The sequence below is a fragment of the Populus trichocarpa genome, chromosome 6 (assembly GCF_000002775.5).
Source record: "Populus trichocarpa isolate Nisqually-1 chromosome 6, P.trichocarpa_v4.1, whole genome shotgun sequence".
NCBI classification, from domain to species: Eukaryota; Viridiplantae; Streptophyta; class Magnoliopsida; order Malpighiales; family Salicaceae; genus Populus; species Populus trichocarpa.
The window spans coordinates 12086075-12111273 of NC_037290.2; the positions used below are offsets into that span (position 1 = coordinate 12086075).

At 30.2% G+C, this 25199-nt stretch overlaps 2 protein-coding genes across 4 annotated transcripts; both read left to right on the forward strand.

Annotated features, from left to right (window-relative positions):
- Positions 1–11718: 11718 nt before the first annotated feature.
- On the forward strand, positions 11719–14037 carry LOC18100353 (mediator of RNA polymerase II transcription subunit 20a). Of its 2 annotated transcripts, none has more exons than XM_024603072.2 (5): positions 11719–11957; positions 12039–12181; positions 12306–12430; positions 12528–12617; positions 13398–14037. In XM_024603072.2, the coding sequence occupies exons 1-5, from the start codon at positions 11944–11946 to the stop codon at positions 13635–13637; spliced, it is 612 nt and encodes a 203-aa protein (XP_024458840.1). In that variant the 5' UTR covers positions 11719–11943; the 3' UTR covers positions 13638–14037. The 2 variants fall into 2 exon arrangements, with proteins under 2 accessions (XP_024458840.1, XP_006381641.1); XM_006381579.3 differs by having other exon boundaries at positions 11723–11957; positions 12252–12430.
- A 2987-nt stretch (positions 14038–17024) lies between these two features.
- On the forward strand, positions 17025–20219 carry LOC18100354 (uncharacterized). Of its 2 annotated transcripts, XM_024603378.1 has the most exons (11): positions 17025–17111; positions 17329–17389; positions 17480–17535; positions 17633–17690; positions 17805–17844; positions 18378–18476; positions 18559–18608; positions 18776–18836; positions 19102–19193; positions 19270–19506; positions 19880–20219. In XM_024603378.1, the coding sequence occupies exons 2-11, from the start codon at positions 17354–17356 to the stop codon at positions 20027–20029; spliced, it is 879 nt and encodes a 292-aa protein (XP_024459146.1). In that variant the 5' UTR covers positions 17025–17111; positions 17329–17353; the 3' UTR covers positions 20030–20219. The 2 variants fall into 2 exon arrangements, with proteins under 2 accessions (XP_024459146.1, XP_006381642.1); XM_006381580.3 differs by lacking the exon at positions 17025–17111 and having other exon boundaries at positions 17118–17389.
- The last annotated feature ends 4980 nt before the right edge of the window (positions 20220–25199 follow it).

Genomic DNA, 25199 nt, shown 5'->3' on the forward strand with positions numbered 1-25199 from the left:
TGATTGTATAAATGAAAGCATCTTTCTATTTGTTTTCTTTATGAAATAGAAAAAAAAAACAACTCAAAAATTACATTGAAAAAACAGAGAAGGTGTTGATTAGCTGGTAATCTATTTTTTATCTTAAAAATCCTTAACTTATAGTAAAAAATTTACTAAATTGAAACATGGGTTGTTGTTGTTTGAATAATTTACTTTAGGTTTTAGGACTTTAGGGTAGAATTCTCATTAGACTATTATCATGTTTGTTTTTATATATATATAATTTATTATGAATTACTATTGCTCAAGGTTCTTATTGTTTGATTTGACAATAAACAATATCTTGATAATTTGGTGTGGATATATGCATACCTCTCCAAGAACAAAGTTATTGTTTTGTGGTGAGGAACTGGAATTTTCATAGCACAAAGGCAAGTTATTCTACACTCCTTCACTCTATTTATCTATACTTGTTTTAAATGCTTTAACAAAGCCAAATATACAATACATGCTTCTCTTTTCCCTTGTTATACGTCTACTGTCATGTCTAGTAATTTTTAGGACTCTGATTTTATTTTATTTTTTTGTTATGGACCAATTTTGATGTGGGGGTTATTGTGAATATAATGATTTGTATGGTTGTCATTTGAATAGTATGTTCACTAGCTAGTCTCCAACACTGCTTATATTCCATCTTATTAATATCTGCATGATACATATTCTATCATGCCCCTTATTAATGACCTTACCAAGCATTAAAGTTCACCTTATGTAAACTTCTAAGTTTGAATTGTCATTGCTTAATATGTTGTAATAACATATGGTAGAAATTTCTTCAACTAATAATAGGTTAAATATGGAGTCATTCACACAATTACATCCATTTATTTTTGTATAAATATGGCGTGGACCATGATTTATACAAGCATATACATATGTAGTGGACCATGTTGTAAATAATAGCAACAACAATATGAAATTACAATTACAGACATCCAAATTGTCCTTGGTATAATCAACTTACACGGCACATATGAGAGTCATCAATGTAAGACCTAAAAATACCATATTTTTTTGTCTGCATTTACACCAATATCAAATATCCTCTCTCTCCCTTTCTCCTCATAGAAATATATTATCATTTAGTTGTAATGATTTGAATTTGAAATTTGAATTGGGTTATAAAAGAATTGGTAAAGGATGGAATTCAATATAAAGGCATTTTAACTCTCATTTACATCAATATGAAAGCAATAATCCCAATAGCTAAAATTTTATAATTTTTATTAGCAAGTTTTAAGTCCAAATAATAAAAAGTGTTGTGGGATTTAGAAATTGGAGAAGGGTTACATGGCCACCTTCCACTCCATAGCTTAATGGGATTTTTTCAAGGATAGTGACTAAATTACAACTATTTTTTTAAATTAAAAGGAGTACACATTATTTTCTCCTTTATAAATTCATGAATGTTCCATCATTTTTATTGTTATTGTTCAAAAATCATTAATGTTACTCATCCTTTACTTGCATTTTTAGATAGGTTTCTTACATCATTGACTTTTCATTAGAGCTTTTCCATCAATGTTTAGTTAATTTTTAAACATGATTGTTGTTGAAAAATGTATATAATAATATAACTGCTATTGTTTTTTGAATATACGGGAAGAACATTTGAACTGAATTAGAAATATGAGTTCAACAATGTTTTTTAAACTATTTTCCATGATATAATCTACATACTATCTTTGTAATTTGATTACTTATGAAATGTTTTGAGTTCAGCAAGTCACTTTTTTATAACTTGTCATTGTATTCTTATAGTTTTATATTTTTTTTATTTTGTTTAATCTTTTTTAGTCCAACAATTCAATTTTATAATCTACTTATCGTGACAAATGTTTAATCTTTTTGTGACAGCTTGAATTACTTTTTAATGCTTTTGTTCATAATTGTATTTTTTTAATTAGGTTATTCGTAAACCTTGGTTAAAAAAAAATCTTGTGGTACGAATGTATATTTTTTGTTGATTATCTCAATTTGTGAAATTTTTAGAAATTTACTTGTTTAATGTGAATGAATTATTAAGGGAGCTTAATTAAATGTAAGGATGAAATTGAAAATGTGAAAAGCTCGTAACATTAGTCAAAATAAAAGAAAATTATGGGGTTCTATGTGCAAATAAAAGAAACATTGGACCATTAGAGTAAATAATGAAAATTGATAGCTATATAAACATGAATAGTATTCTTCAATAATACTCTAGTGTCAGCCAAAGAAGAAAAGAAAAAGGGTGTGAGAAAAATGTAGAAAATTCATCATAAAAACACAAAAAAGAGATAAATTAAGTAATCAAAGTGTATTATAAAAAGATTTGAACAAGAAAAATAGGTAGATTTAAGGTCTAAACTAAGGTTGTTAAAAACTCATTTTTAACATGACACGGAAAATACAAAATAAACTCGGATCGTAAAAACATATCGTAAAATCATAAGGAAATTTTTTTTCATAAATAGTTCAAGCACCTTAAAATACATGGTTCAAATAAAAATTCATACATAGTTAAAGTATCTTTAAATACATAGTTCAAATAAAAATTCATACATAATTTAAATAACTTTTCATTAACTAACAATTAACAAACTTAAAACAAACAATCTGCCAGTATGTCATGTAAACTAAAACTTACATCATTGCCTTCATCTTTCTCATTGTTCCTTAGAATTCATCAATATACCAACACTAATATTATAAACATTAGTGTTACTATTAGTACCAACACCAATATTATCTGATCCTAGAAATTCATTTATGTGGTGTTGTATTTATTTTTTATCCTTATTGAATTTAGTTTTTTATAAGGATTTTTATTTTTGAATTATATTAAATATAAATACGAGATACTTATTTTATATTATTTTTTAATTTGCTATTTTGATTGCCTTTCTAACAATATAAATGGTCCTTTCCAATTGCCTTAGTTTTATTTTTTTTTTTACTTGTTTGAAATCATTGATGTTACATAATTTTTTTTTAATGTTATGAAAAAATTAACTTGGCATGGGGTTTAATGAGTTTATTTATTTTTATATTTGAAAAAAGCTTTTGATTTTTTTTTATTTTAATTTTTTAAAAAATAACTTTGAATTCTTAAAAAAAAAGAAGAAAAAAGAACATGATAAATGATTGTCCCGCACGTGCCACCCAAGCAATCACAATCTCTCTCGCACTCTTTCTCAAATCATCATCAACATCAGTCTTCTTCTTCCTTCTCTTCTCTCACTTTTAAGCTCATCTCCTACGCTCTCTTTGTCAGGACTAACAACTCAGTGTCATTTCCATGGCTTTTGCTCAGTACTTGGTTGTCATTCCCACTGAACCCTCAGATCTCACAAAAGCTGCATTCTTTAGCACCTCTTTTTCCTCCAATCCTCCTCCACCTCCTCCCACCCCACTATACTTTGATTTAACTTTCTCTTCTACCTCACTGAAAACTAAAGCACGCAAGCTATCTATATTTCCCAAATTCCATCGCATTGGACAAAAAGGTAAACTCATAATTTAATTATATATTTTATTACTTTTCAAATAAATTATAGGATGACTTAATTGATTTGTAATAGCTGTTTTCAGGAAAGGCGAAGGCGAAAGAATCAGAACTCAGAAGTGTCAATAGTTTTTATTAATTTTGTCAAACTCGGTAAACTCGGTCCGAGTTTACCAAGTTCACCGAGTTTGATCGATTTTAATCGAGTTTGACTGAGTTTGACCGAGTTTACTGAGTTTCGAGTTTTCTACCCGATTTCACACGGTATATTTGTGTTGACTCGTAAAATCATACGATTTTACAAGTCAACTAGCGAGTTTGACAACCACGGTCTAAACCCTTGAAAATATTTGACTAAGGAGTTCTTATAGGGGAGGAAGAAAAGTGATGATAAGGGTGTTTTTCCAAGCTCTTAACCTTTTTTTTTCTTTGAGTTAGGTAAGAAACTTCTTCAAAACACTTAATTGAGATAGTTTTTGTGTAGTGTTAAATGGAAAATTTTAGTTTATAAGGATTTTGAAATTATATGTTAAGGTGTTAGATTATATACTTTGATTGTTGACTTATGACAGTTTATGTGAAAAATGATTGGGCAGCAACTCAATTTGAAAAAATTGAAGAGAAATTCATTTCTCCTCTTAGACAAGGGTTTCGCCCAAATAGAAGAAAAATTATGTTTAGACTATTGAATGCAATTGATAGATTAATTGTGTAAAGTTGTGTTAAGTAAATAAAAGATGTATGGTAAAGTGATTTGGATCAATTGAAAGAAAAAGAATACTCATGCTTAAGGAAGGAGAAATTTTGGCTAGGGCAAAAAAATTAAAATTATTAAATTAGGTTGGTTAATTTACTATAGGATGTGGTTATTAACATGTTAATTTAATTATTGATGGATGAATAAGTGATTAATTTCAAGGAATTTAAAATCAAATATTATTTCCACATTAATGCATAAATTCAGCTAGGAAAAACAAAGAGATTTATAAGTTATCATCTTTGAATTGAAAAATTAGTTATGATGGTGAAATGGAAATTTGGTTACGTGTTGATGAGAATTTGAATTTTATACAATGTACCTGCTAATACAAGTGAGATCGCGAGTATTATACACCAACAAGGGATATCTAACAAAACATAGGTTTCAAATTGGTGTTAAACACCTTAACATTGTTGATTATTTATTTAAAGTTGAGCATGTAATTGAAATTTTATTTAATTTAAAATTCATGCTATCAAATAATATGTCGAGGTAATTATCCTGATTTATGGACTAGTGCCTGAATTGAGTCTATCTTTCATTGTGTGCATTGTATTTTGATTTTTCTTGCTACTGTTATTTCTAGAGATGTGCAACTTTTACTATTATTGTGATTGTATGGAAGCTTTCTATATAGGTACTACAACTTATCTATATTATTTACAGTGCAACATGTGATAAGTACCTAAATTTGTTTTTACTCAACCATAAAAATGAGTTAGCTCAACAACTAACATTCTCTACCTAACTTTATAGAAATTGATTCAGACAACTTAAATGAGAAAAATTGGATGAGACATTTAGATTAAAAGAATAACTTTTAAAATATAGTTGGACAACTTCAATAAAAAAATGTTCAACATTTAAAATACGGACTACACTTGCATTCATTCCTATATAAGTGTTATATGGGTAACTACAATGTCTTTTTCAACATTAAAAGTACATATTCATAAAATACTGCAAATAGTTGGAAGATTGATACATAAAAGCCTATATCTATAAACATAAGTAAGTTATATTTTTTAAAATTTTTTAGCTATACTAATTTGGGTATAACTATAATATTTCTTAAGTTAACATTGTTAATTCCATCTTAGAATTCACAGTTGATTGCACATTCACAAGAATAAATATTGTACATGTGAATGAAGATTATGATGCAAAAAATAAAGCTACATATAATGCCATAAGTAAAATTAATAAATAGTTAAAAATATAGATAGTCATCAAGAGATGCTTGTATATTATTCAAGTTACATTATAAGTTTGAAAGTTGCAAACTTAGATTCTCTCAAATTTTCATTGGCTGATTTTGAAGGCTTGGAATCAATTTAAAAATGCATTTGATGATGAGAGCATTAATGAGAGGTTGGATAATATGAAAAAGTCAAAGGAAAATCTTTAGGCATACAAAGTTCAAATCAATTAATAAGGTGAAGGTAATGGGATGAATCTATATAATTCCGAACTCACCAATAATGAGATCATTTAGTCCAACAAGTAGTAACACGTACAATATGTGTAGAAAGATTTCCAAATTTGTTAACAAATATGGAAGTTTAACGCAATTTGATGATCTCTTATAATTTATTATACTCCTAAATACTATATATTATTTGATATTGTAGATATGAAATTCGAATGGTTTAATGCGCTATTCAACATTCGCATGTTGTTGATTATGTTAATTATGGTGGTGGCGGCAGCGATGGTGGCAATACAGATAATGATAACAATGACAACGGTAATGACAAGGATCGTGAATCATTCTATAGGCGAGAGTTTGATCGTTGTAAACTAGTATCATGCATGACCAGAGATTTCTCCATGTATTATAGTAATTATATAGAAAAAGAACTTTGTATGGTTTCATACAACATGGTATGACATGATTGAATAAAATTTTACAAGTACATTGAAAATGATGTGTCAATATATTTAGAATGGATGCAGCAACATTGCAAAGCATAAGCTTTGATTTTGAACCATATTTCTTTATGCATTAACATGAGATGCTTCAAATAGAGAAGTTTAAGAAAGATTTATGTGAAACTATTAGTAGATACTTTAATGAGGTTCTGACAATAGTTTGTTTACTCGTAGTAAATGTTATAAAACTAGAAAACCCTGAATTTAGAAACAGGCCACAAAAAAATTGAGATGGATGCAAGATATATGCCTCATTTCAAGGTAAAACTAATGAACTTATATATCATTAATGCTAAATATAAATTATTTGGATTTTTTTCAATCATTTAACAATCAATACTTCTTGTTTTTCATGTAGCATTTCGTAAGAGCTATCGATGGCACACATGTGTGTGCTTGTGTATTTGTTATCATAAATAAATATTATTTGATAGATTCTAGATATCCAAATGAGTATGGATTTTTAGATCCATATAAAAGTGAGAGATATAATCTACTAAATTTTTAGTGTCAAAGACAACCAAGAAGTTAGAAGGAAGTATTCAATTATGCATACTTGCCAATACACAATGTGATAGAATGTATCTTTGAAGTGTGGAAAAGGAGGTGGAGAATTTTGCATAACATGCTCGCGTATCCTTGCAAAATGCAAGTTTCGATTATAGTGATATCAATGAAACTACATAACTACATTAGAAAGAAGTCCAAACACGTGGTCCCTTTTTATCTTTAATTTATTTTTATTTAAACATTAATTATTTAAAATAGATTAATTAAATGAGTGTGTGAGATACCTGAACTTGTAGGTATTTGATTTTAATTAACATTAATTAAAATAAATAAGTTAAATAAAATTTTATAATTTTTTTATATATAAAATATCGTTCAATTTTTACCTGGTTTATGACTAAGATTGTATTTTTTTTCCTGATATTAGTAGGTGTTTTTTTTTTTTGTGAAATCCTCTATATATATATATATATATATATATATATATATATATATTATTCCATCGCTTTCCTACGAGAGTCTATTGATATTATCTTTTTATTAAATAAAAAAAGTGATTCCAAGAAACAAAGTTATTGAAAACAACCAAGTTCATAACCCATGTTTCAAGATCGAATATCTTGATTCATATTTATTTCTCAATTTTCTAGTTTAGTCTTTGGTTAAATATTGTTTAATTTTTGCTTGATTTTTGAATAAAAATATAATATTTTTAACAATATTAGTACATGTTCCTTTTGTGCAACTCTACAAAATCTTTATGTTCCTTGGATTTTATCCAATCACTTTCATGTGCATGTATATTTTTATTATCATTTGATTAAATAAGAAATTCATTTAAAAAAAAATTATTAAATGCAACCGGGTCTATGGCCTATATAATGAGATTAAATATCTTAATTCGTATTTATTTCTTAATTTTTCTAGTCCAGTCTTTGGTATCATAATTATTTTTTTTTAGTTTATTGGCGTAGATAATTCTTAATTTATGTTATTAAATACATGTATTAGCTTTTTGATTTATAATTAAAAAAAGTTTTTGATATAAAAAACACGTTAAAAATGTTTTTCATGTTTTTTTGTTAATTTTTTTTTTATCTAACCCGTGATAAAATATGTGCCAAATAACTTGTAGCTTTTCTATTTATATTCACATAATGCTATTTATGTTCACACTTTAGGTTACATGCTAAGAGTTATTTTCACCAAACTATTTAAATTTTTTTGAAAAAACAATATATAATTTTTTTAATTGGTATAATTTGTGAGGGAAACATTGTATGTGTAGCTTATTTTGAATTGTTTTTTACACGAGATAACTTGCTTTGGTTAGCATATAAATTATGTTTCATCCAATAATCAAACGTATTGAATCTAATAAATTTTTCTTCTTAATTTTGTTTTATATCAAATGTATTTAAAATATGTATTAAGAGGTTGATAATTATTAATTTGTGATGATTAAATTCTATAACAATGGAATAATTTTAATTTTTTTTATCAATCATTATCAACAAGTGATGTGCATCAATCATTGGATGTGTGATATATATGATTAAATTAAAATTTGAAAATTTTCATTTTATTATTAGAACATTTAACTTCCAATAACTATCTATTTAACTAGTTATATTACATTACAATTACAAACAAAATTAAAAGGCTTGAGGTTTTTAAATAGTGCAAGTTCACTTTAGCATCCCTCGTACTTCATTATAAACTATAATAATGTTTTTTTTTTAATTTTGATTATCAAACTTTTCTTATTTTATTTTATCCTATCCTTTTGTATTCTATTTTATATGTTTTTTCGATAAATGGTTTCTATTCTTTGTATTTTATTAAGATGCGAAAGTTTTGATAAGATTTTAGTGCTTGATTTTGGATTAATTTAATGAGTTGTGGTTTTAATTTGTAGCCTTAAGACACGATTAAAAAATTAAGAACCAAACAAAGAAAAAAAAACAGGGTGCTCTATCTCAAATTCATGTGGAAAAGTTATCTTTAGTCCCATATTTTTGTGTTGACTTTGTTTTAGCTCCTTTTAGTTTTAGAATCTTAGTTTTTTAAGGGAAAAAGTTATTGATTGACTATATCTTATAAAAAAAAGTTATTTTTTGTGTCATTGAGTTCTATTTGATAAGAAAAGTTTGATTGATGATTTTTTTTTACCCTTCATCTTACCAAAAAAAAAGTAAATCGAGGTTGAGAAAGATTTTTTTTGGTTTAATTTTGTGTTTTCTTGACCAATTTAGGGGTGCTTTCAATTAAGAGATTGGTTTGTTGATGTTCTAATGATGTTTATTAGATATTATTTAGAGAACATAGGTTATAAATGATTTTTTATGTGCAATAAACTCCACCCTGATTTTTTAAACACATCTCTAGTGGTTGGAATATGGACAAGGAGATGATAAGTCATTTATCACAATAAATGACGTGTCGTATGCTTTTTTCTTTTTAAAGAAAGGGTAGACGACATGCTTGAACCAAGAAAAAAGAAAGCTAGGGGCTTGGCCTTAGCCTTGTAGGCCATATTTACACATATAATTTTTAATTAATTTTATTAAATGCACACATTAGATTTTCAATTCACAATTGAAGATTTTCTTGGTTTTTTTTAAAAAATTAGCAATGTGTGTGTTTGTATATATATATATTAAAAATAAATTTTAATTTGATCCAAAACAAAGCAAAGTGCATGTAAGTTGACTAATGCATAACTATTTGCTTTTGCCTAAACAATAATAATAAAGAATAGAAAATATGTTTTTTTAATATAGGTAATGTCTCAATCTATTTTTATACAATAGTGTTAATTCTTGAATTCATATTTTTATATTTAATTGAGCAAATTTTAATATTTGTTAACTTTCTAATATATCATCTAAACAAAATATTTAAGAATAAACCGAATAAACCATCAAAATATGCAATGTAACTTGCACATGAAAGTATTTATTTTATTTTATTTTATTTACAAAAATATTTTGAGAATAAAAAATAATATACAAATTAAGTAACTAATTCTGTTAATTGACTTAAGAATTTTACGGAAACTTAATATATATCTAAATATAAGATTAAAAGATAGATTAAAGAATTTTAAAATAATATTATTAAAAAAAAAAGTTCTCAGTTATTCACTATAAAGCAAGACACATTGCATCATGGATTGCTACAATATAATAATGCTCTTGGCCTCCTAAGAGCTAAATAAGTGCAAAATGAGAGGCGAAATGATAATTTCATAAGGTTCAATGGTATTAATAAATTGAATGAGGTAAATCAATCTTTTTCCTTTTTTTTAAAGAATAGTACAAAGACTTAATTTATCCTTAAAAAAAAAATAAGAAGAGGTTGGCATAAGAGAGATTTTTGGTCTTTTTATATTTTTCAAAACAATAAAATGACTTAATTACCTTTAAAAGCGAAAAATTATTAAGCTTTCGTATAAAGACTTTGTTGTCTTTTCAGTTTTTTGAAATAGTAAAATGACAAATTTACCTTTAAAATTTAAAAACTAAGGTTGCTCTCTTAAAGTCATTTTCATATATTTGTTTTAAAATAATTTTTCCCATTATTACCAATTTCAGCTAGGGATAATTTTGTAACTTAACAAATATGAATATTATTAAAAAAAAAGTGGTTGATATTTGGATGGTACCCATGCCTTTTAGGCATTGTCGTCTTGTGTTGAAAAACCATCTTCTACCATGTCTTTAAAAGTGTACAGTGGCGATGAAGCTAATGGAACGACACATGTGTTGATGTATGTAATGGTTCAACGATGATGAATTTTTTTTCTCTTTCCTCTTTTCTCCGTCTCCTAATCTTGAGATCTATGTCTGTCTTTTCAAAATTCAATTGTGTCCTCTAGTTTGTATTTATTTTAATTTTGGCTCTTAATAATATGATTGTTATTTGTGTTGATTTTAATGTTTTTTGAAGTTTATCGTTTTATGATTTTTTCCATGAATATTTTATTTTATTTTATTTTTGTATTTAATTTGATTCTCATTTTTTAATTGCTGTTTTTTTATTTCTTTTGTTTTAAATTTTTTTTGTCCCCCTTATATTTTATTTCATTCAATTTCTGTATCCAAATTTGGTTATCATTCTTTTAATTTGTATTCTTTTATTTTCTTGATTTTTTAATTTAATCCCTAATTTATTTATTTCATTTAGTTTTTATACCAAATTTGGTCCTTATTCTTTTGATTTTATTTTGTTTTTTTATTTTTTTTAATTTTTTTTTTATGATTGGGAAGTTTGCTTTATTATTTTTTCGTGTCTGCCTTCTACAAGGTAATTTCGGGCTCATGATTTGAGTTATTTGTTTCGAATATTGTATTGGTTTAAGTTCAATCTTTTTTTAAGTTTTTTTATGAATATTTTTTTTTTCAATTTCATAATTCAATACTAGGTTATTGACCTTAAATTTCGTGGTTTGTTTCATTTTTTTTTTCTGTGGGATTATTCTAATCTCATATCCCAGGTAGTTGGTTAGTCGAGTTAACATTTTTTCTGTGGGTTGACTCGAGTTTTTTTCTCAACATTTTGAAATTGATTTTTTCTCTTTCATCATTTGATATTAAATTATTGGCTTTTGAGCTTTGTGATTTTTTTTGCTTCTCTTTCTGTTGGGTTATTTCGAGTGCAAGTTAGTTAAGTTAATTCAAGTTGAATCATAATTTTTTTTTAGTATTTTTTTATTGATTTTACTTTGGTATTTTTTAAATTTAAATTTTTTCATTTTGTTTTCAGCGTGGCAAGTTAGTTAACTCAGATTGACATAAATTTTTTTATTTAAATTTTTTTTAATATTTATTATTTAACATGAAATTATTACGGTTTGAACTCTATGAATTTTTATTTTTTCTAAGCGTGCTAGTAAAATTATGCCAAATTAAGTTAAGTTATTATCGCCTAAACATTTTTTCTTTACATTAAAAATAATCGATCCGGCCAGCGATAACACTTTACTGTATATTATGAAAGACCGATAATTGCTTTCCTAGGAATTGCTTTCCCAGCAAAACAAACAAGGCACTAGCTGTTGCTGAATTAGGTCTTGGGTTCTGTTAGACCCAAAATGGGAATGGGGTCGATGCAATCAAATTATTCTTAAAATCTTTGGAGACTCAGCAGTTCACATTTGACCGATAAGAGAAGATCAAGGGAGAATATCTCAGCATCGTCACTTTCCAGAACAATGCCACTCAAATGGTAAAGCTGACCAAAACCCTAATCACAGTTTTCTTCTTACTTTTGAAATTGGATAATGAAGTTGTGCCTGTCTCTCTACAGGGTTTTGCATTGGCAACCCAACGCAGGAACAACCGTGAACACCCAAATCCTCAATGAAGTAACTCAGTGCGTGGAGAGCATTAACGGCGTTAAAGAAGGCCGATGGAAAGCTACTGTCACCTACTATAAACCCATACTACGAGGTGCTTTTCTTTTCTTTTCTTTTTAATAAATATAAGTTGAATTTTTATCAATTTCAATTGAAAAACCCAGACCAATCGCAAGCTCCTGAATTGCCGCGAGATTTCTTGGGTATTTCTTTGCCAGAGCAGCCAAATAAGTATTACTTCATAATCCGAGGTCAAAGGATTGTTCTCGAGGCAGATTCCTCCATTCAAACAATAATGGAGAAGCTTCAGTCTTATAAGTCGAGGGTTGCTCTTTACTTTGAGGTTTTTCGATTCCCCTTTTGTTTATGATATGATGCTCTGCTCTCATAATTTTGATGTATGGTTTTATTGAATTATTATTATTATTATTATTATGTAGGGTTTTCAGTATCAACTCGGGGACTTTCAGTTGCGAGTTGGGAAAGTTACCCCAACTCATTCCGACAACTTGAGAGGAATTATTATGGAGGTAATAATGAGCTTAATTTCATCTTAATTTTCTTGCATTAACCATTGGAGTTGTTTTGCTTTTGATATGTTAGTATGATAAACTTTAGGACTTGAGTTAGCATGCCTTCTTGCATACTGTTGGATCTGAATGTTAAAGTGGTAGGATTGGTGCACTTGTATCCACTGTTGTCACCAGTACATGGAGCTAGCTGCTTAATGCCTATTAGAAACCAATTTGTGGCGAATTTTTTTAATTAACCTTTGTTAGAATATGCTGTAGACAATGAAATGCTAGCTGAAGTTGAGTTTTTGCCAGAGGATGTCAATTCCAGTCCTGGCTGATATAAAGGATTCGGCATGCTAAAATACCTGCCTATTTTTGGTTAGTAATGTGTGTATATGAAGTGCCTAATGAGATTGGTCGCTAATTCTCTCATATCAAATGTAAAGGTTTTGTAGCTACTAAGTGGGATACAATCCATAAATAGAATTCATGTTTCAAATGTTTGGAGAAGAGAAGGATTTTCAAGTGTTGTTCTATTATTTGAGGATCGAGGATAGCAATTTACTAGTTTAGTAGTAAAATTTTAAAATCATATAATATCGAGAAAATTGCTATTCTTGGGATTAGTTATGCTATGTTCTTCTGAAAGCGTTCCAATCTGTTTCATATGATTGTAACAACTGTTTTGGTGTCTTGGTATATTACTTGGTTGATATCTATGTGTAAAATTAAAAAGGAAAGTTTTAAGCTGGCGAAACATGATCCACTGTATGAAACTTGCTTGTTTTGTTGAAGGTGGAGTATCTTCCTTTGTCATCAATTGACAAATCCAGGCAAGTCATGGAAGAGTTTGTTGATATATGGCAAGAAGCCATCTCAAAAAGATCATTACCAGGCCATTTCATGCATATGGAACCAAACTTCGTTGAGTACGGTCTCTCTGATCACTATAGCTCGCAACACACAGCTGTGCAGTATGCTACTGTCATGGCTCAACTAATTGCGACTCAGTCAGTGCAAGCCGCGAGAAACTAGGGAACATTAAAATATCACTGCATCCTTCATCCAGGTTTCAATCAGGTGTTGTTAGATCCAATTGTCATGGCTTCTGTTAGTATTTGTTTTTGTACCATGGAAGTTTTGGCTCTTTCTGAAATAATTAGATGTTAAGGTTCTAAAAGAAGGAAGCAGCTGACCGCTGTGGTGAAAACATTGTTTTCTGAAGCACATATTCCTTCGGAGTTCTGCATCTGGGTCTGCAATTTGCTAAGCTGGTTGTGATTACTGACGAGAGGCTTTAACTAGAACATGGTTTCATGCAAAGTAAGCCCCTAGATTGCTGTGCGCTGAAAACAGTTGGCCCAAATTGGCACAAATCCTATTGTTTCCTTTTAGTTATTTATCCAACAAATTGCGCTAATTCATTTTATTTTCATCTAATTTCTCTTCAAGAACACACACACACTGCCCGCTTTCATTCATTAAAATCAATATCCAAAAACATAACATCGAATAACATGTTCTTGAACGAAAAGAGGTCGACTTAAGGATTTGTTCGTTAAATCAAATAATAATAAATATATATATTGAATTGATGGCGGAATTGGTTTATGATCAACCCGTAATTTTTTTCTTTTTTTATTCAATGATAAAATAATTCTTGTATGTAAATTGAGACTAAATTCCTACTGAATCCTTATTTAAATGATCTTAAGATATATTTTATACCGGCTTAGTGCATTCAAATAAATTTAATAAATTTTTTTAGATTTAAAAATAAAATAAAAAAAGCAAATGTTTTTAACCATTAAATTAACTGGCAAATTATAAGAAAAAAAGAAAGATAGAAATGCAAGATATGTGACACCTCATCTATAAACCTAAAAAGATAGTCACATCATCTATAAACCTAAAAAGATTAATAGCTTGAAATATTTATTATGCGTTGTTAGATGGTCTTCCCAAAATCCTTTTTCTTTTTTCTAGAAATCTTTTTTGATTTACAAAGCCTTATCACTTCTTCCCAAGGAAAGACAAAACATTTATTGACCGTTTGTCTCTTTTAAAATCTCTTCAGCCTTTAATACAAGATTACACATTAAAAGGCTTGGAAGGGCAACTAATGAGTTAATTTTTGTCATGATTTTTATTTATAAAAATTCTTCTTAAATAAAATGGGTTTGGAAAATATGCCAGACTCAAAGTATTTGGGTATGACAGTCAACCAAGTCCAATGTAACGTAGGTGTGACGAACATGCTAGACCCAAAGAACTTGGACTTGGTAGTAAGTTAAGTCTAAAGAAACGTGAGTCTGGAGAACATGGTAGACCTAAAGAACTTGGACTTGGTAGTTAGCCAAGTCCAAGATAAAGTTGGTTCGGCAAACATGACAGTGCTAAAAAACTTGGACTTAAAAGTCATCCAAGCCCAAGATAATATGGGTCTAGTAAACTTGTCAGACCCAAAGTAAGTCCAAGGTAACATGAGTTTGACAAACATGCTAGATTCAAAGAACTTGGACTTGGCAGTCAGCGAAGCCCAGGGTATCGTGGGTTTAGCAAACATGCTAGACCTAAAGAATATAGACATTATTAAGTTCTAAGGCTATATGCCTAATCCTGGACGACCATCTGCAATATAAATATTAACGACGTGATAAACCGTCATGCCTCTCAATCTAGAATAATCATTCATATTAAGGTAATAATTTCTCTATACTTATAGGTGTATACACGGTTTTTTGTAACATCCCACATCGAAAGAAGAGTGTCCAAACTAGCATATTAAGGTAGTTGGTACCTATCCTTGTAGAACGCGTTTTGGGGCCTGTGGGCTGTTAGGAACAAAACCGTGAGGCGTGGAAGCCGGGTTGGGCTGAGCCATAGCGGACAATATTCTGCAAGGGGGAGTGGGCTGGGCCTTACATTTTTTAAGGGACTTATCATACTTACTATTTCATTAATGATATGTAATCAATATTTACCTCTCATTAATGTCGCCGAAAGCAAAGAACTTTCCAATCTTTCCCTTCTTTGAAAACAACAAGGTTCATAACTTTTAATCTCTTAAGATAAAAAAAAATACATAAATTTCAGAGCATTAACCAACTTAAAACTCAAGAACAAACATCTTTGTTCCTTGAATTTAAGGTTTTTTTAAATAATTTATTGTCTTAAATCATTTTATACATTTCCCATAAATATATTGACTTTATCATCAGAGGCATTGTTGTCAAAATCGCAAGTTGACTCTTAAAATCTTACGATTTTACGAGTCAACATGTATATAACGTGTGAAATCAGGTTAAAAACTCGAAAACGGTTAAACTCGGTAAAATCGAGTAAAATCAGATTGATTTTACGAGTTTGACAAAAGTAAAAAATTTGTTGACAATTTTTAATAATGTTGAAATAAAGTATCATGGGACCGAAAATGATTTAGAGATTCAGAATGATGTTAATGTAGATAATTCAAGGAGTTTGAAGTTAAATATTGATGACAATATTGGTGGTGGTGTTTGTACTAGTAGTGACACTAATGTTCATAATATCAGTGTTGGTACTAGTAGTAGCAGTAATAATCCTTTAGATGATGGTGATTTTGATGAATTTTCTAGGAATAACGAGAAAGATAAAATCAATGAGACTGATTTTAGTTTACATGACACACCAATAGATTGTTTTTTTTAGGTTTGTTAATTTTTAGTTAATGAAATTCTATAGACATAATTGTATTGTATTTTAAGATGTTTGGACTTATATATTGTTTATTTCATTTTTATTTTAATTGCGTTATATTATTATCTACTATTTGATTGAAATTGTCATTATATAATTAGTTAAAATATTTTACTTATGATTTTACAATTTTACAATTCGAGTTTATATTATATATTTCGTGTCGTGTCAAAAAAATATTTTTTACAACCTTGATCAGAGGGTCTTTAAGTCCCTCAAATTGAGACTATTTTTGCAAGTATTGAAGCTTTTGTTATTAGCCTATAGTCCTTTAAATTAGGAAGAAAAAATTCAAGCACTTAAATATATTGATTAATCACTATTCCTTTTAATTACATATCTTGGATTTTTAGACATTATCAGTATATAAATTTATATTATTATTTTTTCCGGGGTTTTACGTTAAATGAATCAATAATGGTATTTTCACCATTATCCTTATAATTTCTTTTTTCTGTTGGATATTGCACTTTTTAAATCAAGGTTTTTATTTATAGTATTTCACTAGAGATCTTCTTCAATTTTCCCTGTTGAAAATGCTTGGACATTTTTCTTTCCACTCAATTTTTTTTTTAGTCCATCGTAACATTGCGCTGGTCAAGTATGTAGTTTTTCCAAATCGAAAACGCACGTGAAAAACGGAATAGGAACATAAGAGAGGCGCGCCTTGAGTTTGGTATAAAAGGACTAGGTTTTTATAATTTCGTATTTATTTTTTGAGAGTGACCTTTAAACTCGCAAGACTTGAAGTTTCGTGGTGGCCGCTTTCAGGTCATTGGCTAATACCACCTCTTCCCCTGCACTTACGAACTTGCTAGCTTTAACCGCCCCTTTCATTCTCTTCTTCTTTAACTCTCTCTCTCTCTCTCACTCTGTCTGTGTATATATATATGAATATGAATCTATCTTCTGTTCTCTTTTCTTATTCACCTTTTGATTGTAGTTTACTGATTGCGTAAACTTTCTTCCTATTTTTGCTGGTTACAAGTTTTATCGGTTGGATTCTTAAATATATGGAGTCCAAACCTCCACAAGATGCCCAGAGGAAGGTCTGCCCCAATTCCATTTTAATTTTACTTCCTCCTAAACTTCCTGTGTATTCTTTTGCTGATGATTTGTTTAATCTGATCGTGTTGCAGTATAGGTTTATGCCTAAAGCTCCTCCACGCCGAGTTCCAAAGCCGGAAGTTAAAACGTAATATGTCATTTTGGTTAATCCCCATTACTAATGTGCTTGCTTGGATGATTTTTTTTAGTTGTGTCATATTTTCGAATATGTTCGTTTTTTGCAGTGAAAAGGTGGAGAATGTGGATACTCTACAGGCCATGAACTTGATGAAGCAATTCCAGGTATGTATTCCTCAATTTTGTTATTTCCTTTTATTACGAAACCAGTGAATTATTTGATTCAATTTCCTTCTTTTTCGGTTTTTTTATATGTGATTTCTCTGCATCTTTCATTAGGAAAGGTCCCTAAAGCAAAAGATTACAAACGAAAAGAAAGGTAAGTCCCTTTCTTAATAAACTGGATCGTGTACTCGTGGATTGGCATCATAATTTAAGTATTTTGTCATCTCACTTTCTGTTTTGGGATTCGGTTATCATCTCAATTTCTCGAGTTGTTTATGAAAGAAATCCAGCTATTTTTCTCATACTGTGTATTTTGTTCTCAAGCTTGTGCCTCTTGATCTGTCAAATGCATACGTGCCCCAACTTCTAGTGTTTGTATCTCTGTCTTTGTTATTAATCCACTTTAAAGCAGCCAATGGATTGACAAATCCTAGCTACATTATAATTTGTTTCTTGTTTATGAATCATTCACTTAGTCCCCACTAATTTTTAAACATAATGATGTTAGACCATAGCACAATCCTGGAAACTATACCATTTTATGGTTGGCAGGGGCGATGACTTTTTCTGTATCAAGAACTCTAGTAGAGAGAGAAATAACACATCGTGTTCTTGAAATAGAACTGTGTGGTTTCTTAGCTCTGGAAATATGAAAATTAATTCCTTGATCTGTTGATTTAAATGCAGTGCAGAAACTTGACATTGCATTTGGTCCTGGAGCTGCTGCAACGAAGCCCTTTCCAAGCTGGAGTACAATTAACAGAGATCAGGGTTCATCTTCCAATGGTATGCTATCTTTGGATTCACTATTTTCTTATTTGCTACTAATGATGTGTACAAGTGCTTTTGAACTGCTTTTTTTTGGCAGGTAATGCCGATGCTCCAGGCCCGAGAGAGAAAGAATACATTGAACCATGGGTAGGTGAACCATGACTCAGCCTTGCAAGCCTCATTACACTCTGTAGATTCTTTTTTCCTGTTCTAAGCCTTTTCCAACTTTTCCTCCTTCCTCCCTCTCACACACCAAGTCTGTTTGTGTGCAACTGTCTACTAAGTTATGTTCGCTGTTTATTTATGTACTACAGGATTATTACAGTAATTATCCCGTGAGTCTTCCTATGAGGAGGCCATATTCAGGAAATTCAGGTAATTTTGAGATTTATTTTTAAAAGGAAAAGAATTACATAACTCAAGAACATGGGATAACTGTGATATGGAACTTTGAATGGTTGCATGCATTTTGCAATGATCAAGGCATTGCCCAGTTACCTAATTGGTTCAAAACTTCTGGTTACTGGTTTGAGTTATCCTCAGTCGTTTCTTTATTTCTGCTGTTTTCTGGGAGTCAGGCTCCCTTTGTGATGGTTTGCACTTTGTTCTGTACAGTTATGCTAACTCATATATCTTACAGCAATTCTTGACGAAGAGGAATTTGGGGAGGTGTCCGAAGCTGCAACATACGATGAAAATTCAACAAATTCTGCGGTGGAGCTTGGTTTGATGGTTTGTAAATTGATAATTAAAGATTCCATAGTACTGCTGCTTTTATTCCTTAAACTTTCTGAGTTTTGGTTTGCAGGAGGAAAATGTTGAAGCAAGTATGCTCTTTGTTCAGTTACCACCAACTATGCCCATGATAAAGCGATCAGCTACAGCAGTTGGCCCTGAGGTTAAGGAAAGCTCTAGGCCATCAGGAGGTGCACGTGCAATTGAGAAGACTTGCAGATTAGATGAGTTACCAGCGGGCTACATGGGTAAAGTGCTAGTGTACAGGAGTGGTGCTGTTAAGCTGAAGCTTGGGGATACCCTTTATGATGTGAGTCATTTATAATGTTTAGCCCACTCAAAAATAAATAAAATGAAGAGTGCAGTTAAACCGATGAATGAAGAATCATTTTGGCCTGGAAAAAGTTTATTGTCTTACTTCTGTGGACATGCTAATAACTTAAAAGTAACATTAAGTAATTTTTTTCTCACTTTTTGGAGCAAAAACTACCCACAACTAAAACTCAAACCATTAGAAACCTTTGTTGGACAGAATCTACCCAAATTGCATGAGAACTTTTTTGATAACTATATTGTGATGAAGTTTCAAGTTTATGTGGTGTCTGAGTTACTGCAAATAAAATCAGCATGCTGATACACATTTTACATTTTAATAAGTGATCTAATTGTTGAATTCGATGCAGGTCTCCCCAGGTATGAATTCTATATTTGCTCAAGATGTTGTAGCTATTAATAGAGGAGAGGAAACTTGTTGTGTGGTAGCGGAGATTGAGAAGCGTGTTACACTAATCCCTGATGTGGATGCCATTATAAGTAGAGTAGCAGAAATGTGATAGTATTATTGGTTTATCCTATATAAGATGAAACTGCAATCTACTTTTTTTTTTCCTGCCCAAAAGAAGCTGTTATTTAACATTCCTTCATGAGAAACTATCAAATGAATAAAGATGACAAGTTGCTGTATGGATTACTCGTTTAAGAGAAAATTAATTGATGAAGTGAATCTGGTAGTTAATTGGTTTTGATTGTGATTCTTGTATTTTGTTTGTCGGAGAATTTTGAATTTAGAACATAAATTTCTAATGTAAAACGCTAAGTGAAATTAGACCTTTTCTCATGTCAAGTCGAGTCAAATTGCCTTGATGAAAGCTTATAAACCACATTTGACTATGAATCACTTCTTCTACTTGGTTTTTTAAACACATGCATTTTGAAAAACAGAATAGGAACATAAGAGAGGCTCTCCTTGAGTTTGATATGATCTCTTTGTTCAATTTCCTTCTTCGATTCTTTTTTGTCGGAGCAAATCTGTACGAGACAATTAATTAGAAACAAATGCTACAGATAATTGCAAACCTCTTATTTCTATCATCGAAGGCTTGTAATTAGTACCTGAAATCGGGAATGTACAAGGTCTGCATAGCTTCCAAAACCAAAAAGAATCAGTTCTTTTTGAAGCTCAAATAACCTCTTCCCTTCTTCATAATTGCTTCCAAATGCAGCCCTTGAAATGATATCCAGAGTGAGTTTTTGAAGTTCAGGCCATACATCCACTTCACAACTTTCTTGATGATTGACCATCTTCTTCCATTGCTCAATCATCTTGCTACAACTGATTGAGAATGCTGGTATCATCCTCTTTAAGAGAAATTTCCAAGAATAAATAGTACACCAGCAATGATGGGATGGATTAGTGCTCTGCAGTCAATTATGTCAGTAATTAAGCATATAAGATTAGTTAAGTTCAGGGTATTGGAAACAAAATACATTAGTTTTTCTAGGTGGAAAGCAGGATTGATTATCCTTCTGTGTCTCGCCCACCCCTCACCCTCTTGACATGCCAGTCCCTTTGAGAGAATTAGAATAAGTGGGTTTAATGGAGGCTTTCCAAAGTGACCTAGCTTGTTAGAAAGAATCTCTTTCATCAGTTCAGGATCCATGACGACCAGCCTTGGTGTCATCCCAGCCCAAAACATTGATATCTTTCCCGTCAAAAGAAAGAAAAAACTCTTCCACCCACGAAAACCAATTCGCATGCTCCACCCTCTATTAAGCTCGCCATATATAAAAGTGCTATCTGTGAAACATATTTCTTGACATTATTAAGTGTAAATGGATCAACACGTGGAATAATCTCATTGGTTAGATTGTTGGGTTCCCACCATGCTTTAGTTATCAGTTTCGATTATTTTTACGTTTCAAAAAAAATAATTTTTTTTATTTTTGTTTTACTTTAAATTAATTATTTTTCGGTGTTTTTATATTGTTTTGATGTTAAAAATAATTTTTAAAAAATAAAAAAATATTATTTTAATATATTTTTAAATAAAAAATATTTTAAAAAACAACCATTACGATAATATTAAGAGTGATATTATCCTCAAAGAAAGACCTGAGAAATAAAAAACAAGGTCATCCATCCATCCTGGTTGCCTAGCAACATCAATAACTATCCATTTTGTGATAAAAAGCAAACTCGTCAAACATCGAGATTTGTTATAATCATAGAATTCCCTTTCAGTGTTCGACGTGGAGAAGAAGATAAAAATCCTACCATATTTTATTTATAAACCCTACAATATTCAGTGAATAAGCTTTGTCACTACCGCAAGTACTGGTAAGGATATATAAAGCTAAATTGATCTGGTTTGCAAAGCTCCTACAACTTTTATGTGTCTGTGCAAATCTTAAAAGAAAAATATGTGCATGGTTAGCTTGAGGAGAGTGTACTTTTTTTTCTGGCGAGAGGACCAAGTTTTAGCTGTAAGAATACCCACATGATTAAAAAGAAAATAAGCTCCAAATCCAAGAACTTTCCGCAGGACGAGTGGAGTGCAAGGTCAGGATAAGCTAACCAAGAAGACATGCAGCCACTAAAACCAGTCCCTGTTGTCTATAACCATCTGCTTCTTTCCCTTGAGTTCCTCTGAAAGTTGATTCCAGTTGGGCGTGAGGGCGTTAGCATACTAGGATTTACCACAATCTTGTGTGGTTGCGGATTCATGATAGGAAAGATAAAGACAACAAGTCAGGAAAAAAAAAAAAAGATAAAATTATATTTGATAGCGATGTATAAGATAAAGTGGTTGTCTCTGTATTCTATTTGGTATAGTGAACAAGATAAAATAAAATATAAAAAATTATTTTTGACCCTTAATATGTATGGTTGTCAAACTTACATATTTTAAAAATAATTAGATATTTTTTGTTTACTTTAGTTTATATTGAGTGTTGAAATTAATAATATTATAATAACCTTAGTAATACAACCAAGACTGACTTGACAAGATAATCTCGGGCCTGGATTAGTCAGAGTTTAAGAAAAATTAGAGGAAGAATTGACTTGATCTGACCTGGTAATTAAAAAACCAAGGTTAACCCGTGATAAAACACAGGTCAAAAACCCGTTGAATTTTTTTTGAAAAAAATGGTCAAAACAAGGTTGCTTTGACTATTTTTTTAAAAAACCTTGGGTCAACTGGGTTGACCATCCCAACCCGTAACTTGAACTTTGCCTCGGGTCCACTCCTGAATCGAGTTTTAAAACTATAATAATAACTATTTTTATCCATACATTGATTCAGGTCAACTCTTGTTGAGTCTCTCAACCCATGACTTGGGCCTTGCCCCAATCAACCTCCAAGTCGGGATTTAAAACTATGTTAATAACTTTTATCCTTAAATTAACCCGAATCAACTTAAGTTGACCCTTCTAATATGTAACCCATGCCTTGCCTCAGGTTGACTCCAAATCAACCTTCGAGTCAGGTTTTAAAACAGCAGCAACAATAACAATAATAATAATCACTTTTGTCCTTACATTGACTCGAGTCAACAGTTAACTCCACTCGTGACCCGAGCCTTGTCCTGAGTCGATCCTCGAATTGGGTTTTAAAATTATTATAATAACAATATGTATCTTTACATGTCTTATTTGAACAATTTTAGAATTGAAAGTTTTTTACAAGGATATTTTAGAAATAAAAAATAATAAATATTGTTCCTAGAGACATGTCCCCTCTGTATTTTCTGTTTTGAAAGTACATAAATTTACTCCAAAATTATTTCAAAGATAGATACATTTTCATGTCTCTGTTCATTTAACCAAACACATTTCTGTCTCCATTGTTTCTATCCTTTTTGTCTTAAAACAATCTAAACGCTACCTTAGTATTTAATTAAAACTCAAGTTCACTCAAGTTTAGATATCTATAAACCATTTATCGGGTGTTTGGATGGGTGTTTCGGGTATCCAATATATATATATATATATATATATATATATATATATATATATATATGACGAATTTGTAGTATAATTTGACGAATTATTCTTCTCTTCTTAAGTGTGTCTATATATATTTCTTCATTAAAGTTTGTTTAGTTGTTGTTAATATTAATATTAATAATATTTTCATGTTTTTATGCTTAGTTTTGTTTGCTTTTTTTTTTTTTGTTTTAGGTTTGAATGAATAATAGTAAAAAGAGAAGTTCTTGAATTCTTCAGAACAAGCATATCTATATTTTAGGCAAAACTTTCTTTTTAGCTGGGAAAATAAAGTGATTCTAAAGCTAACTCAAATATATATAATGTTTTATGTTTATCACTTCCGAGATCAGCTCGAATCGAAGAGCGAATTCGACCAGACGTTTACGACTTGATCGAATCAAATCCAAAAACAATTCATTTGTGCGAATGAGTGAACTTTATGGATTTGAACTAGAAGTGATCAGCAAGAACCATATGACGTGCCATATATTCTCCCACAGCTCTCTAGAAGTCTTGTTTCTGGAGAATTTTATGGGAAGAAGTTCCATCCATTTCAAGATATTACTTGAAAACCAAATATATAAATAAGAAAAATTAAATCAAAAGTGTATATTTAAAAGAACATATATATTCTCCGATACTTCGTCGTTTAACTATCACCATTGGTGCTTTGATTTCTTGATTTTTTTATACATAGAATTACAATAATTCTCTACACACATATTGGCACCAACTGAAAGCAAAAGAACTCAACGATCATTTAATAACCTTTTATTATTTCTCTATTTAAGTATATTGGAAATAAAGTGAAATAGTTAATAAAAGAAATAGAACCAAAACCTTTGACAAATGGAGTATGGTTTTATTATATATATATATATATATATATATAAATATTTATGTGGTGTCCAGCCTTTTATTATTTTTCTATTTTAGTTTTTTTTTTTGACAAGTGTAATTATCTATTTGAGTTGTTGATCTTTTATTTTATTTTCTATTTGAGTGTCTGCAACACTTTCTAAAACTATTGGAGGTAGAAATAATAATTTAAAAAATAATCTAAAATAATAATAATATCTATGTTTATTCTTTTAATGAGTAATGAATTAATATAAAAAGATCAAACTACCCCCATATCTCAGCCTTCTAACTCTTTCACTAAGGGGTATAAAGATAAATTTACTATAATAATACACAATAAACTGTGCTGTGTCTTTCACTATTCACCATGCATTTTTAGAGCTTTGTTTAATAAAAATTGCTTTTCTAGACAGACGACATCGAATCAAATTTGGCCGTAAAAGGAAGTAATGTCATCTTATCTCTTGAAGTTACATTTTAACATTCTCTAGAAGGAGTTACAATAAATCGTGTCCAAAGTCCAAACGACAAGATTCGTCTCGGATCTTTGATATTGACATTACTAGATATTTTGTTTACCTTTCTGCATAACTTCGAAACCACGAATACATATCTAAAATTGGTTTCATCCTGGTGTTAGGCGTGGACGTGTTTAGACCCAATTAGGGTTTGGGTGTTGCTGTGTGGCCCAACTTGGGTATGGACGAGGACGCGTCCAGATATGGATGTGACCAACCCAACTTGGACGTGGGCGTGTACACGTCCAGACTCAACTTGGGTTTGGGCGTGGCTGTGTCCAGCCCCACTTGGAGATGGGCATGGACGCGTCCAGATTTTTAATTATAATAAAAATAAAAATAATTATAACACAA